This window comes from Lupinus angustifolius, unplaced genomic scaffold, assembly GCF_001865875.1.
Source record: "Lupinus angustifolius cultivar Tanjil unplaced genomic scaffold, LupAngTanjil_v1.0 Scaffold_41_59, whole genome shotgun sequence".
Lineage (NCBI taxonomy): Eukaryota > Viridiplantae > Streptophyta > Magnoliopsida > Fabales > Fabaceae > Lupinus > Lupinus angustifolius.
The window spans coordinates 1-13,705 of NW_017721426.1; the positions used below are offsets into that span (position 1 = coordinate 1).

The following is a 13,705-nucleotide window of genomic DNA, read 5'->3' on the forward strand; positions in this document are numbered from 1 at the left end:
CGATTAAATCCTTGGTTAATCGATTAACGAGATACAAAATTGTAACTGATTCGGTTTTCCAAGTTTTCTGTTCCAATTGTTTTTCAAATACTATGTTAATCGATTAAAACTCACCTTAATCGTTTAACTGCATATTTCTATGTATATTTTTAAATTGCAATACTCAAATACATTATGCACTTAACTTATAGGCATAAACTTAGTGTTGTACATGTATAAGTTAAGTGTATAATGTATTTGAGTATTGCAATTTAAAACTATACATAGAAATATGCAATTAATCGATTAAGGTTAGTTTTAATTGATTAACATAAGTATTTGAAAAACAATTGGAACAGAAAACTTGGAAAACCGAATCAGTTACAATTTTGTATCTCGTTAATCGATTAACCAAGGATTTAATCGATTAACTGGGCTGCAGAATGGTTTCTTTATAAGCTGCATTTTCTGAACTCAAGCTTATATTCTTGCATGTTAGATTTTAACAGAGTTAGAGCATATTTTCGTTTTAATTGCTGCATCTACATGAAATTGCATTTGTGAGACTAGAGAAGAGAGAATTCTATGCTTTAGGATTGAGAGGCATTACATGTTTAGTTTCTCATCATTTCATCTCATATGTTCATGCATTTCTTGATGTTTTTGGAAATATTTCATACTCTGTAAAATATGTTTTGAACTCATGCATTATCATTTTATATGAGACATGTGTTAGAGTTGTAGAGTAAGGTGTTAATTGTTTTAATTTGAGCATTGTAAGTGCTTTAGATAACTCTATATTCTTGTTGCAAAAGGATTGTGAAAATCCTAGCTGCGGTGAGATAAGGTGTTCTTCACACAAAGACTTGGAGGTCTTGGGATAAAGAGGAAGTCTTGATAGAAAGAATAGGTTCTTGGCTGGGGCTACACCGCAAGAAAGGTTTTCTTGGGCGGTAGGAAGTGAGTCAAACCAAGGGATAAGGTTCTTTAGTTTTCAAGAAAGTGTCTAAGTGTTGTAATTGAAAGAATTGTTTGTAAAACGTTATTTCGATTATAGTGAAGAAAAATCTCCCAGATCAGACGGGGGGCCTGGATGTAGTTTGCAAGTGGACCCGCAAACGAACCAGGATAAAAACCTTGTTGCACGCTTTTCTTTCCATACTCTCTTTATTGCTTTAATCAATTACTTTGTATAGTTGTATTAACTGTGATAATCTATTTCTATACTGTACTGTCGTAACTCTGATATATCTGTTAGCTCTGTATATTTGCTTCGATCTCAGTTGCTTGTCGCACAAGAAACTGAATCTATTTGTGCGATCTAAGCTGTTTTAATCGATTAGAAAACTGCAGTTAATCGATTATTTTTTTTGTGTTAATCGATTAATCTGGGGGTTTTTCAGAATTATAAGTTGTTTGCGAAAAGCGGTTACTTTGACCGCTACGCCTATTCAACCCCCCTTCTAGGTGTATTTTAGCCAGTGATACCTAACACTACCTACCAAGAGTACTTCTCTAAGTAATAAAGGAGGAGAAGATAAATGGAAGAACGATGAAAGGGGGAGCAGCGTACTTTGAATGTTCAATATACAACTTTGATCATATCATGAAACTTTTCATCAAACAAGTGGCAATATTGACCTATCATCAAAGGGTAAGTAAGGTAATTAACAAGTTTGCAAAATTATTTCTTATTAAGCTCAAAATTGTGCTTAAAACTGTCAATTTTCTATCCTTAATCGATTAACCATCGGTTTAATCGATTAAATGAGTTCCTGTAGCTAAAGCTTTCTGAAATAAATCATCTTAATCAATTAAATTTTGTGATAATCGATTACCTGGGCTCAATATTTTTTTTAAAGTTACTTTTTTGTTGTTTTGTGGCTTACGTCTATATTTTTGAGTCAAGTACATCTCATGGTTATGGTTGTACCATCTTTTAGTATTTTGTAACTATGTTGAACCTTGCTAATTATGTTAAATATAATTTGTTTTTGCGTGAATCTTGAATATGTCTTAATTGTGTATTATGATTGAATGATTGAAATATGCTTTAAGATGAAAATTGTCTAACAAGTGCTAGTAAGTGGTGATAATGGCATCTAACAACTGATATGGTACTAACAAGTGGTACTAACAAGTGGCATACATATATTTTTAATCATTCCATGTGTAAACTGTTTATATAATGGATATGTCATGCAAAATTTGTCTATAGAGTCAAAAATCAATGCATTTGTTTAAGCTTCTCAAACTGGTTATTGCATAACTAATAATTACAGTTTTTATTAAATAAACTTCTATATCTCTTCTTACTTTTGACTCGAATCGAATATTCGTATCTTTTTGATAATGTCAAAAGGGGGAGAAAGGTTGCTTGTTGTGTTTGATGTTATTTGCAGAGGTAAAAACCGTTTTTAAGAGGTAAAAATTGTTTTGTATAAATACTAGCTAATTGCATAAACGACCACAAGGAAAAAGAAGAGGGAAAAACACAAGAGAATAGATATAGATCATCATTGTTAGAATCTATCAGATAATGTTGAATTAGGAGAAAGATTAGATCATGCTAAGGCTTTAAGTTTCACATTCATTTTGCATGTTTCTTTGAAAATCTTTGTTGCATCATTCTTGTGTTTGTTGAAAAGAAAAAGATAGTTCTTTAAAGATTACATATTTTCATAAACCTCATGCATGAACATTCATATTAGACTAGGACGTCTTGTGAGTTCTTGCTTAGGTTTTTAGGCTTTGATTCTTATTGTAATATCCGAGTATTAATTACTCATTCATAACTCAAAGCGTTGTTAATTCAAGGATTGGGAAAATCCTAGCTGTGGTTAGGTAAGGTATTCTTCACACAAAGACTTGGAGGTCTTGGGATAAAGAGGGATACCTTGGCTGGGGCCGAATCGCGTATGAAAGGTTTTCTTGGGAGGCGGTTTTGGGAAAGGTCAAACCAAGGGTGACGAAGTTCTTTGGGTTCCAAGAAGGGAGCGTTCAAGTTTTGTATTTGGAAGCGTGTATGTAATGTACATTATGTTCCAAAGTGAAGAAGGAAAATCTCCCAAATCAGAAGGGAGGACTGGATGTAGTTTTGAAGTGGACAACAAAACGAACCAGGATAAAATCCCTGCGCAATATTTTCTATCCTTTTCTCTTTTATATTTCAAGAAGTTTTAATGTGTGTTTGGAGCTAATATTTTGCATACTTATTCCTTGCTATGTTCTTGTTAATGTTGCATAAAAGTATTTGTTGTATATTTGTTTGTGTGTTTGTTTATAACTGTGCAAGTTGTTGTTCTGATCATTCTGGTTTTGTTTACTGGTTAATCGATTCTGAATAGTGCTTAATCGATTAAATGGGTCTTTTTCAGCAAGTGTGTCAAAACCAGAAAAGTGGAACGTGAGCTCCACCACACCTATTCAACCCCCCCTTCTAGGTGTATTATGCCCCTAATGGAGATTTTCATAAGGAAGTTTACATGCTTCCTCCCCAAGGCTCCTTAGTACCAATTCTGGTCATGTTTGTAAGGTGCACTAGTCTTTGTATAGGCTCAAACAAACTAGTCGAGAATGACATTCCACTTTCTTCTACCCTCCTATCCTTTGGTTTTTCTCATTCCAATACAGACCAAGCTTTATTCACTAAGAAAACTCAGTCTTCCATCACCATAATTCTTGTTTATGTTGTTGAAATGGTTTTAGCTTGTGATAACATGAATAAATTACTCATGTAAATCATATTCTAGAAGAGGCATTCAAAATCAAAGACTTGGGGACCTTAAGGTACTTCTTAAGTCTTGACATTTCGAGATCAAAATCTAGAATCCTTATGAACCAATTCAAATATGCTTTATCCTTCTTGGAAGACATTGACTCTCTAGCTGCTAAACCTGCCACAACACCATTTGATCATTATGTTAAACTTCAATTGGAGCAAGGTAACCCCTTTGTCGATGTTTCCTGCTATAGACGTCTACTTGGCCAGCTATTATATCTGAAAATCTCTAGACTAGATATCTTCTATGTTGTATAACAACTTAGTCTTTTTATGTCTAATCTCATGGACTCTCATTAAAAGACTACCATACGAGTCATTCGTTACGCGAAAGCTTCCCCAACACAAGGTTTATTCTTCCGAGCCAACACTTCACTCAAACTGTCTAGTTTTTTTTTACTCTGTTTGGGCTTGCTCCCTTGACACTTATAGATCTCTCACTAGATATTTTGTCTTCTTAGGTTCCTCCTTGATTTCTTGCAAAACCAGGAAACAAAACAAAATAAGTCGTTCCACTTCAGAAGCTGAGTATTATCGAGCCTTATGTAGCTTGGTTAGTGAATTGCAATTGTTGAATTATCTCTTTATAGACATGCATATCCCTCTTCCTGGTCCAACTTCAATATATTATGACAATATATCAGCTATCTATATAGCACATAATCACGTCTTCCACAAATGCACGCAACATATTGAGATTAGGGGTGACAATGAAAACCAAACCTGTGGGTACCCACTTGAACCCAACCCAAGTTTAATGGGGAAACTCACTATGATTGGATTCGGGTAAAACTTGATCCTAATTTAGAAATAGTTGATACCTTACCCCGAACTCGCCCCAAACCCATTAGATATATTGTTGGGCTGACCTAAATTAGAAACAGTGAGTGTGAAAGACTCACATTCAAAGTCTCACTTATCAGTTGTCACACTGAAAAGATTAGGGTTTAGGAATTAGGATCAGTCGTCATACTCTCTCACAATCAATGTTCTTCTCCGGCAAGGCAAAAGACAACAATCCTCAAGTTGAGTCTTTCATCTTCATCATCTTTTATTACTTTGGTGTTTCATTAATCCTTATTTCGATAAATCCTTCCTGAAGAGTATTATTAAAAGTAACATGTTATCACCATTAACAAGAACATAAAAATAACCTAGGGTGGAGAGTAGGATTATATTAGTGTGTATTGGGTATCGGTTTGTGCTATATGGTTTGTGCTTAGAAATAATAGAGGTCATTCATGATTCCAGATTTATGATATATTAAGTAAGAAAAAAGTAAAAAAAAAAGGTTTAATATGTGTAAATCTGTTTTTGCTAATATGTGTTGTGGCACAATCTTTATAACACCTAATGAAGTCAATGATTGATTGCTTAAATCCATTTTTACTAATATGTTAAATCTATTTTTATTTCTTTTAATTGTTTCATTATTCATCCAATTAGGGAAAATGGATCTAGTAAACAAAAAAACTACGAATGTGGCTAGTACCCGACATGCTTCTCAAGGAAGTTCCCATCAAGTAAATGTGGAAGGTACTTCTAACAATACACCCGAGTCATATCATATTGGACAAGATGATAATATAGAATCAACAACACAACCTACATCAACGAGGCATAGAAGTAGGATGTGAGAGCATTTTGAAACGATTAAAGTGAACGAAATAGACAAGGCTGAATGAAAATATTGTAAGAAGAAACTCGGAGGAAGTTCAAAGAATGGAACAAAGCACTAGAACAACTGTATATAGTTGTGCACCCAAAAAAATATTAGGACGAGAGGCCATGACAAAGGGCAATCATTTCTAATGCCTAAATCCTCACAAGCTAAGAAAAAGGTAGGAGTTGGAACTTATAATGCAGAAAATACAAAAAAGGAGCTCGCAAGTGCAACTATTATGCATGATTATCCGTTATCAATAGTGGATAATGTTGGTTTCAGAAGGTACTCAACTTTTCTCCAACCATTGTTTCAAGTTCCTTCTCAAAACAGTACTAAGAAGGAGATATTGAAAGTATATGATTTTGAGATAATATGCAATGAAGATGTTGGATAGTCATGAAGGAAGAGTGGCAATTACTTCAGATATTTAGAGGGGGTATGTGGCGATCACAGCTCACTATATTGATTGCTCTTGGACTTTTCGAAGTCGAATCTTGAAGTAATTATATTTAGAATACAATATATTTATAGTTTTTTATGACGGAAATATTGAATGTGAATATTATTATTTTAGGCTCATTTATGTTCCTGCACCTCACACTAGTGATATACTTTATCATGCATTGGTTGAATGCATTACAGATTGGAACACTGACACAAAAATATCAACTATTACTCTACATAATTGTAGCACTAATGATGTTATGATTCCAAAAATTAAGAATAAGTTGCAGTTGGAAAATTTGTTGAAAGATGGGTCTTTAATTCATATGCATTGTTGTGTATATATCCTAAATTTAATAGTTAAAGATGGATTAGAAGTTGTCAAAGACGAGGTAGAAAATATTCGAGATAGTGTAGCATAGTGGAATGCTACACAAAAAAAGGAACAAAAAGTTTGAGGAGACTGCTAAATAATTGAAAGTTCCTTACACTAGAAAGTTAATTTTAGACTTTCCAACTAGATAGAATTCAACTTACGAAAAGCTTGAGGTTGTCATATCATCTAAGGATGTATTAAATTGGTTAAGGCAATGTGACTCTTAATATACTTTTTTGGTACTAAGTATCTAACTGCCAACATATATTTTCCCAAGCTTTGTCGAATTAAGCTAGCAATAACTCAATGGATGAACCCCTCTAATGAATTTATTAAAATGATGGCAGAGAACATGATGGCTAAATTTGAAAGGTATTGGAGTGTGATTCATGATATTATGGGAGTTGCTATAGTTTTGGATCCTAGATTCAAAATGGCATTACTTGACTTCTATTTTGATAAGTTGTATGACCATGACACATGTTCACAAGTTAGAAAAATTCGAGAGTTGTGTTATGATTTGGTGTCTGATTATCAACACACAAAAAACTCTAGTGGAAGCTCACCATTGTAAAATAGAATTGTTACTAATGATGAATCTTTGGAGGAATATGATGTGTTTATCGAGAAGAGAAGAGAAACTAGAAGTTCAAGTGTTAAAATGTAGTTGGATCATTACTTGGAGGATGATGTTATGAAAAGAACACCAGATTTGGACATTTTAAGTTGGTGGAAGATAAATGGAGTCATGTATCCAACACTTGAAGCAATTGCAAAAGGTTTGTTAGTTATTCCTATTTCTACTATAGCTTATGAATCAACATTTAGTACAAGTGATCGAATATTGAGCTTTCATCGTAGTCGACTTAATTGGATTAGATTAGAGGTTTTGATGTGTGCTAGGAGTTGGCTATGGTCTACTGAGAATGTTGGTAAAATTTTAAGTTATTAAAGTATTACTATTTCAAGTATAACATTTAATATCTTATACTATGTAATTTTACCTTATCATTCTTTGTTTTCCATTTTGCTAGGAAATTTTAATTACAGTTTCGCATAAGAAATGTTATTGTTTTGAATGAAATGGAGTCTGATGATGAAGGTATTTCATATTTCACTTGTTTTAAATTCTTTGTTTCAGGAGTATATTTCATTTTGGTTTAAATCTTAATACAACTGAAGTGATGAATAATAGTTCAAGTTATCATTTTGAAGATTAGTAGTTGCTGCCTAAGTGCCTGTTGCATCCAAATAACGAAGAAGACTTGTATTTTAGTGTATTACATCTATGGAAGAATACTTATTATTGTTAGTGAATTATATTATTGTTATTGTTGCGTCCAGATATCTAGAAAACATTGTTACTAAATTATGTTCTTTATTGGTTGTGATACTAAATTTTAGCATAGTAATAACAATATAGAGGAATGAATGCAAAATCTAAAATGTTGTGATTTATTGGTTCCTGCTATGGATATTGTGTTGGCACTTAAGATGTGGCGTATTTTGCAGCCTTTATTTTACTGTATTTTATTGAATATAATTACTAATTGAGATGGATTGTCAAGTAGTGTAGGAGAAGATTCAATAAGGTCTTGTCCATCTTTTTCCTATTCCATCACCTGCCCAACCCGTAGATGATTTCACCAAGCCGCTTCATGTTAAATTTATCCAAAAGTTCATCTCCAAGCTTGGACTTTTTGATCTCCATCGTACACCTTGAAGGGATGTTAAATATGCATATTATGTTATGCACTATGTACATTCAGCAGAATTGCAGCAGCATAGAACAACATATACATACTATTTTTGGAAGCAAGTTTCTGCTATGGCAGTGGTAGTTGGGATTGTGGATGTATTTTACTTTTACTTGATTGGTTGGCTTATATTTGTAGCAACTATTTTAGATGTATATATTCTACATTTTGCAGATATACAGAATTCAGTTTTCTCATTCATTAATTATAAAAGCACGATGTGTTCTTTTTCTTTTTGGTTCTCTTGATTTCTTTATTTCTTCTCTTTGCTGGATTACTCAGACCATTCTTAATCTAATTCTATTACTCTCCAGTTTATTTAAAAGTGTTACTTTGTTTTTGGGAAAAAATGTTTATTTATAAATGTCATTCTAAAAAAGCAATACAATATTAATTACTCATTTAAAAATTATGACCTTAGTTATATTATGAAATAGAAAATAGATGTAGAAAGTGAGGGAAAAAATTTAAAATGGTATATAAGTATAACAATGACAAAATCGAATCATTTTTTCTTTTAGTAAAATCATCTGGGTTAACACTTATAACAACGTCAACACATTAATGGTTAATGGGATAAACGAAATATGACATAGTATAATTAATTAAAAGAAGATAGGAATATTTAATTTTATCATTGCATGTGAGATGTTTGATAAATTCCATTAGTAATATTGGACAATAAAATTTTCTATTGATTCAGTTGAGATACTCTATAGTACTGCATAGTGCTAAGAGGAGTTCAACCTCTATTGATTGTCACAAATTTCATTGGATTAAGTCTATCTTAATATCTCATTGTTGAAACACCATTAAAAATAAAAATTTGAAAAACACTTATCATGTCCACCTATGTCCAATTTACCCATCTTGCACCATGAACCCTTGAACTACATTAGAAGTTTAGAACCAAAGGTGATCTCAGATAACAATCATATAGTCTTTTTATAGATTTAACTAGTCGGATAAAAGCACTTAAACGATCAAATAAGACAAATCCAATGAGTATAAAATAATCCTTATCTTGATTGTTATTCTTACGAATAATGATATATACTCTTATAAATTATCTTATATATGATATTTGTAAATCAATTATTAATAAACTTATCTTATATATGTTATTTATAAATTAATTATTAATAAACTTTATAACACATGAGTCAAGAGTCAACAAAATTTAATTATCATAGATGCCTTAGTTGTCACCCTAGGGTGAGACATTCACTTTGATGAAGAGCAAGTGAACTTGTAGATAAACCTTATCTATATTGTTGAGCCTAAAACCCAGTTCGTCTAACTAAGATAAAAATAAATGATGAAAAATAATTGAATTTGTTACAGAAAAGTTACAAAATTGTACACGTACAAACAACACTACCGACAAAACAAAAGGTGTTGAAAAGGAATGGAAGAAAAATGATAAAAGAATAGGTAAGAAATAATAATCAAGCAAGCTCAGCCATGGGTCACAAGTGTCTTTTTCACACACTTGTTTTTCTTTTAAGGTTATTCTCTCTCTCTTCGCTGCCTACCCTAACTGAAAACGACAGCAAGCAATCTGTGATCTACCTGTGTACATATCCGCTACCGTAATTTTTTTTTATAATAAAACGAAAATAAAATATATTATATACCAAGATTGATAAACCGACTCAAATACGCACTTTTCATAAGAATAAGACTTATTTCAATCTGATTATTATGAATTTTATTTATTATCTAAACCATAGGTCTTTCTTACCAGCAAAGCAATTTTCTTCCAGTAGGATATTGGTATTATAGACAATAAACTCATTATGTACTACAAATTGTATTTGCACAGACTTGAATTAGAGAGATTTATTTAACTATAACCGAGTATATGTACGGAGTGTTAATATGGATTGTGAGTTTTACGAAGTGAGTTTAGCAACAAAAAAAAACAATGTGAACCATATGATTCAAATATCTAAGTTAATAATACAATATCAAAGGGAAATTCATGGAAATATAAACTATATGATTTAAGGATGAAATGACGTAATAAATTAGCTGTCATATATGATAGAAATATGACACTAAAGATTATAAGAAAATTTTACTAAACTACTATAAGTTTCACAATATCACGGTGGAGCAAATGTTTTCATTTAGCAGCAATATAATTTTATTAATAATGAGATAAAAAATTAGAAAAACAAGTGGTACTCAAATCTACAGTATCTAAAGAATTAACAAAGAAAAAAAATAAGTTGATGGGTCTCACACCCATTCTACATAAGATTAAGAAAAGTTATGAAATGTAGATATGAGGAGGATATATGAATATAGAAAGATAACCTCCAATATTTCATTTTGATTGAACCACATGTTCTCAAAGATAATTTTATTCATAATATGTCAAGGAGTGCAAAAGTAATGAACAAAAGGATCATCCTTAATTGTTTTTTCTTGTACTTTATCCCTATCATATTCTCATGAATGGAGAAGTGAATATTAACATCGATATGAATAATGGATGTGAGACCAAATCTAAAATACAGCGATCATCACAAGAGGATGTTGAACAAGAGAAAAACAAGTGATTAAGAGATTTATCCATAAGAAAACAAATTAATGTAACATAGATAAGAATGTTGCATCGGTTATGTAGACACAATAAACATGATAAGATTTTGAATGAATGTATTAAAGAGAAAGTTGTAGTAACTCTTAATATAGAAAAATGTTAAAATCATGACTTAAGTGGTTTAAAGATAATTTATGATAGAATAAAATGTTCTGATTCAATTCTTAGTTTAATTCAACTAAAACTTGATTGTTATACTTATTTTATGTAAAACAAGTATCTCATAACCATACTTCAGAGACTAGTCAGTAAAAAATATTCAAGTTGTTTTTATGTCACACAACATAGGTTTGCCCCCTACATCCTTACAATTATGTTGAACAAAAAATATGAATAAATTATATAAGGGAGTCGCATACCATTAAATTAGAGTTAAAATAGGATTGCAATCACTTTAATTTGCATAGCCACAGTTAATATCAACGTATGATAATTTTATAAATAAAAAAAACTAATGATGATTAGTTTCAAATATGTGAATTAATTAAACTGTTATACTATAACCAAAAAATATTTACTATATAACCAAAAACATTAAACTGTTATATCACTCTAAATTTTAACTTACATAATATCTCACTTATATTTATATATTATATATTAATTATAAAATTTCATATAACATCTAATAATAGTATGAATAAAATTTTAACACGCTATAAGTGAAATATGAGGACTCTTTCTAGAAGACGAGGAATTCGTCATGTTTAGGCTAAATTAGATTATGTTTGAATGTTTTATTTATTTACAAAATATAAATTTTAAGCTGGTTGAGAAAACTTTATACTTATATTTATATTAAAATTAAACACTTATAATATTAAAAACTTTAGATTTCAATATGATGTCAAATCTGAATGTAAAAAACTTCTTCCTTTATATATAAAAACTCTCTGATTTCTTCCCCACCCCTCTCTCTTTCTTCTCCATTCGGATTTCTCTCTTACCTCATATATCATAATCTTCCTTTCAGAGTTTGTGTTTCTTCTTTGCCTTACTAACCGTCCCTTATTTTTCAATCCCCAATTTCTCTCTTCTTCTTCATCATCATCACCATCTTCTTCTTCTCCTTTTCAAAGCCGTATCTTTTGAAGTAGTGATCTTTGCATAGCAAACAAAAAATGGTTGATCTTCAAACAGTTTGTTGCATGTGTGGTGACGTTGGTTTCCCTGACAAGCTTTTCCGCTGCTCCAAGTGCCATCATCGCTTCCAACACTCGTATGTCTTTCTTTCTTTCTTTCAATTTCTCATCTCAACCTTCATTATTCACTCTATCATATATCATCACACACATACATGTAAATAGATGCAATGTTTAAATTGCAATCACTTGAGGGTTTTGTGGTGCGGATTACTGTCGTTATGTTGCTAATTTTTTTGATGAAATTTTGTGTTCAATTTGACGAGATACAATATGGCTCAAATGTTTTTTGATACAACTCAAATAAGATCTTATGTGATCGTATTGTTTCAATATGACCATATCACTGTGATTGGTGTTACACCATTGCGGGTAATGCAGTTGCCAAAGTGGCTGCCGCTGCAATATTCTAGCCCACACATATGATATTATCTCCAATTTCTAACATTGCATACATGTATAGTTGTATACATACATATTATGATCATTCTTTGTCATGATAGAATCATCTTTAGTTTGATAGATACAACTATTTATTATATACAGATACTTATTCTATCTTTTCTTAATATATGGCACTTTAGAACATATGATAAGAATTATTCCTTTATCGGGAAAAGTATATATTAATAACCAGGACAATGAGTACTTCCAAAAAAGGTTACATAAGATAGACCTCTCAAAAAACATTTGATAAGACTAGTTTTTAATGCAAAAATTTCTAAATTTTATTATCTTAGGATGAATAATTAAGCTCAAATTTGGATTAATATTTTCAGGCATGATAATAATTTTATTTATAGGTAAATGTTCATGTATTAGTATTGTATTCCTTTATTATATTCCTTAAATCATTCATCCTAATCATCACACTACTTTTTGATTCCTCAGATATTGTAGCAACTATTATGGGGAATTACCTGAGATAGAACTGTGCGATTGGTGCCAAAGTGAGGAAAAACGTTCATCAAGATATATTTGCTCTAATTCCAAAAAACCGGTGACCGGAAATGATGCCGGAACCACCAACCGTTCTGAATATTCTGGCGAGAAAATCAAGCAACATGATCGTGAAGAGAGTGGCTCTGAGAAAGGGAAGAGCCCCACGCCATCACCACGAACCACCACACGCAGGTACAAGCTTCTAAAGGATGTAATGTGTTAAAGAAGATGAAAAAGAAACAAAGCATGATCTCAGCTAAAATCCAAGAAGAGGAGGAAAATCCATATCAATAGCAGTAGCTTATAGGTGACTTTTGTGTCAAAAAGTGTTATGTGTTAATAGCTTCTAGTAAGAGTGTTTTTTTTAGTGTTCTTCTTCTACTTCTTATCTTGTTTTGAGTGGCTTTTCAGCAAGTTGTGAATAAAACTAAGTAACTTTTTAATATCTACTAGCCTCATTCATAATCTAAGGCATAAGTTTCAAACTTATCTCTCCACCTCTTTTTCATTAATTTGTCCTATTTTAATGGTAATATATATACTGACAATATAAAAATTTATACATAATAAATATATGATTTATTATTATTTGTATCACTTCTTTTAAGAATTTAATAGTAACTAAATATCAATAGTGGATAATGTAGTGATAATATATAAAATACATATGTTGTCTATGTATAAAGCAAATGGCGTTTATTTTATATCCCCTTTTGTTTTTAATTTGAGTGTGTTGTGCATGGTACATACACATGAAATAGGTTTCGTGCATGAGATTTGGTTAACTTGAAGTAATTGAAAAATAGTATTTTATTGGAATCCAAATTGGAGACGGAAAGATTAATTTAATTGACACGTAAAAGTTGTTAAATAGTACTGTACGGTTCCTACAGTAAATTTTTTCCTTGGAAGTATTACACAGCAATTTCTATTTCTATTCTATGTTCTTTCTTTTCATGGCTTGCTTAGTTGAGTGAGCCTCTTGAGGTGAATTGAATGCAATGAGT

At 31.3% G+C, this 13,705-nt stretch overlaps 1 protein-coding gene across 1 annotated transcript; it reads left to right on the forward strand.

Annotated features, from left to right (window-relative positions):
* Positions 1-11,491: 11,491 nt before the first annotated feature.
* On the forward strand, positions 11,492-13,137 carry LOC109338771. The gene is made up of 2 exons (XM_019576078.1): positions 11,492-11,833; positions 12,648-13,137. The coding sequence occupies exons 1-2, from the start codon at positions 11,736-11,738 to the stop codon at positions 12,919-12,921; spliced, it is 372 nt and encodes a 123-aa protein (XP_019431623.1). The 5' UTR covers positions 11,492-11,735; the 3' UTR covers positions 12,922-13,137.
* Positions 13,138-13,705: the final 568 nt, after the last annotated feature.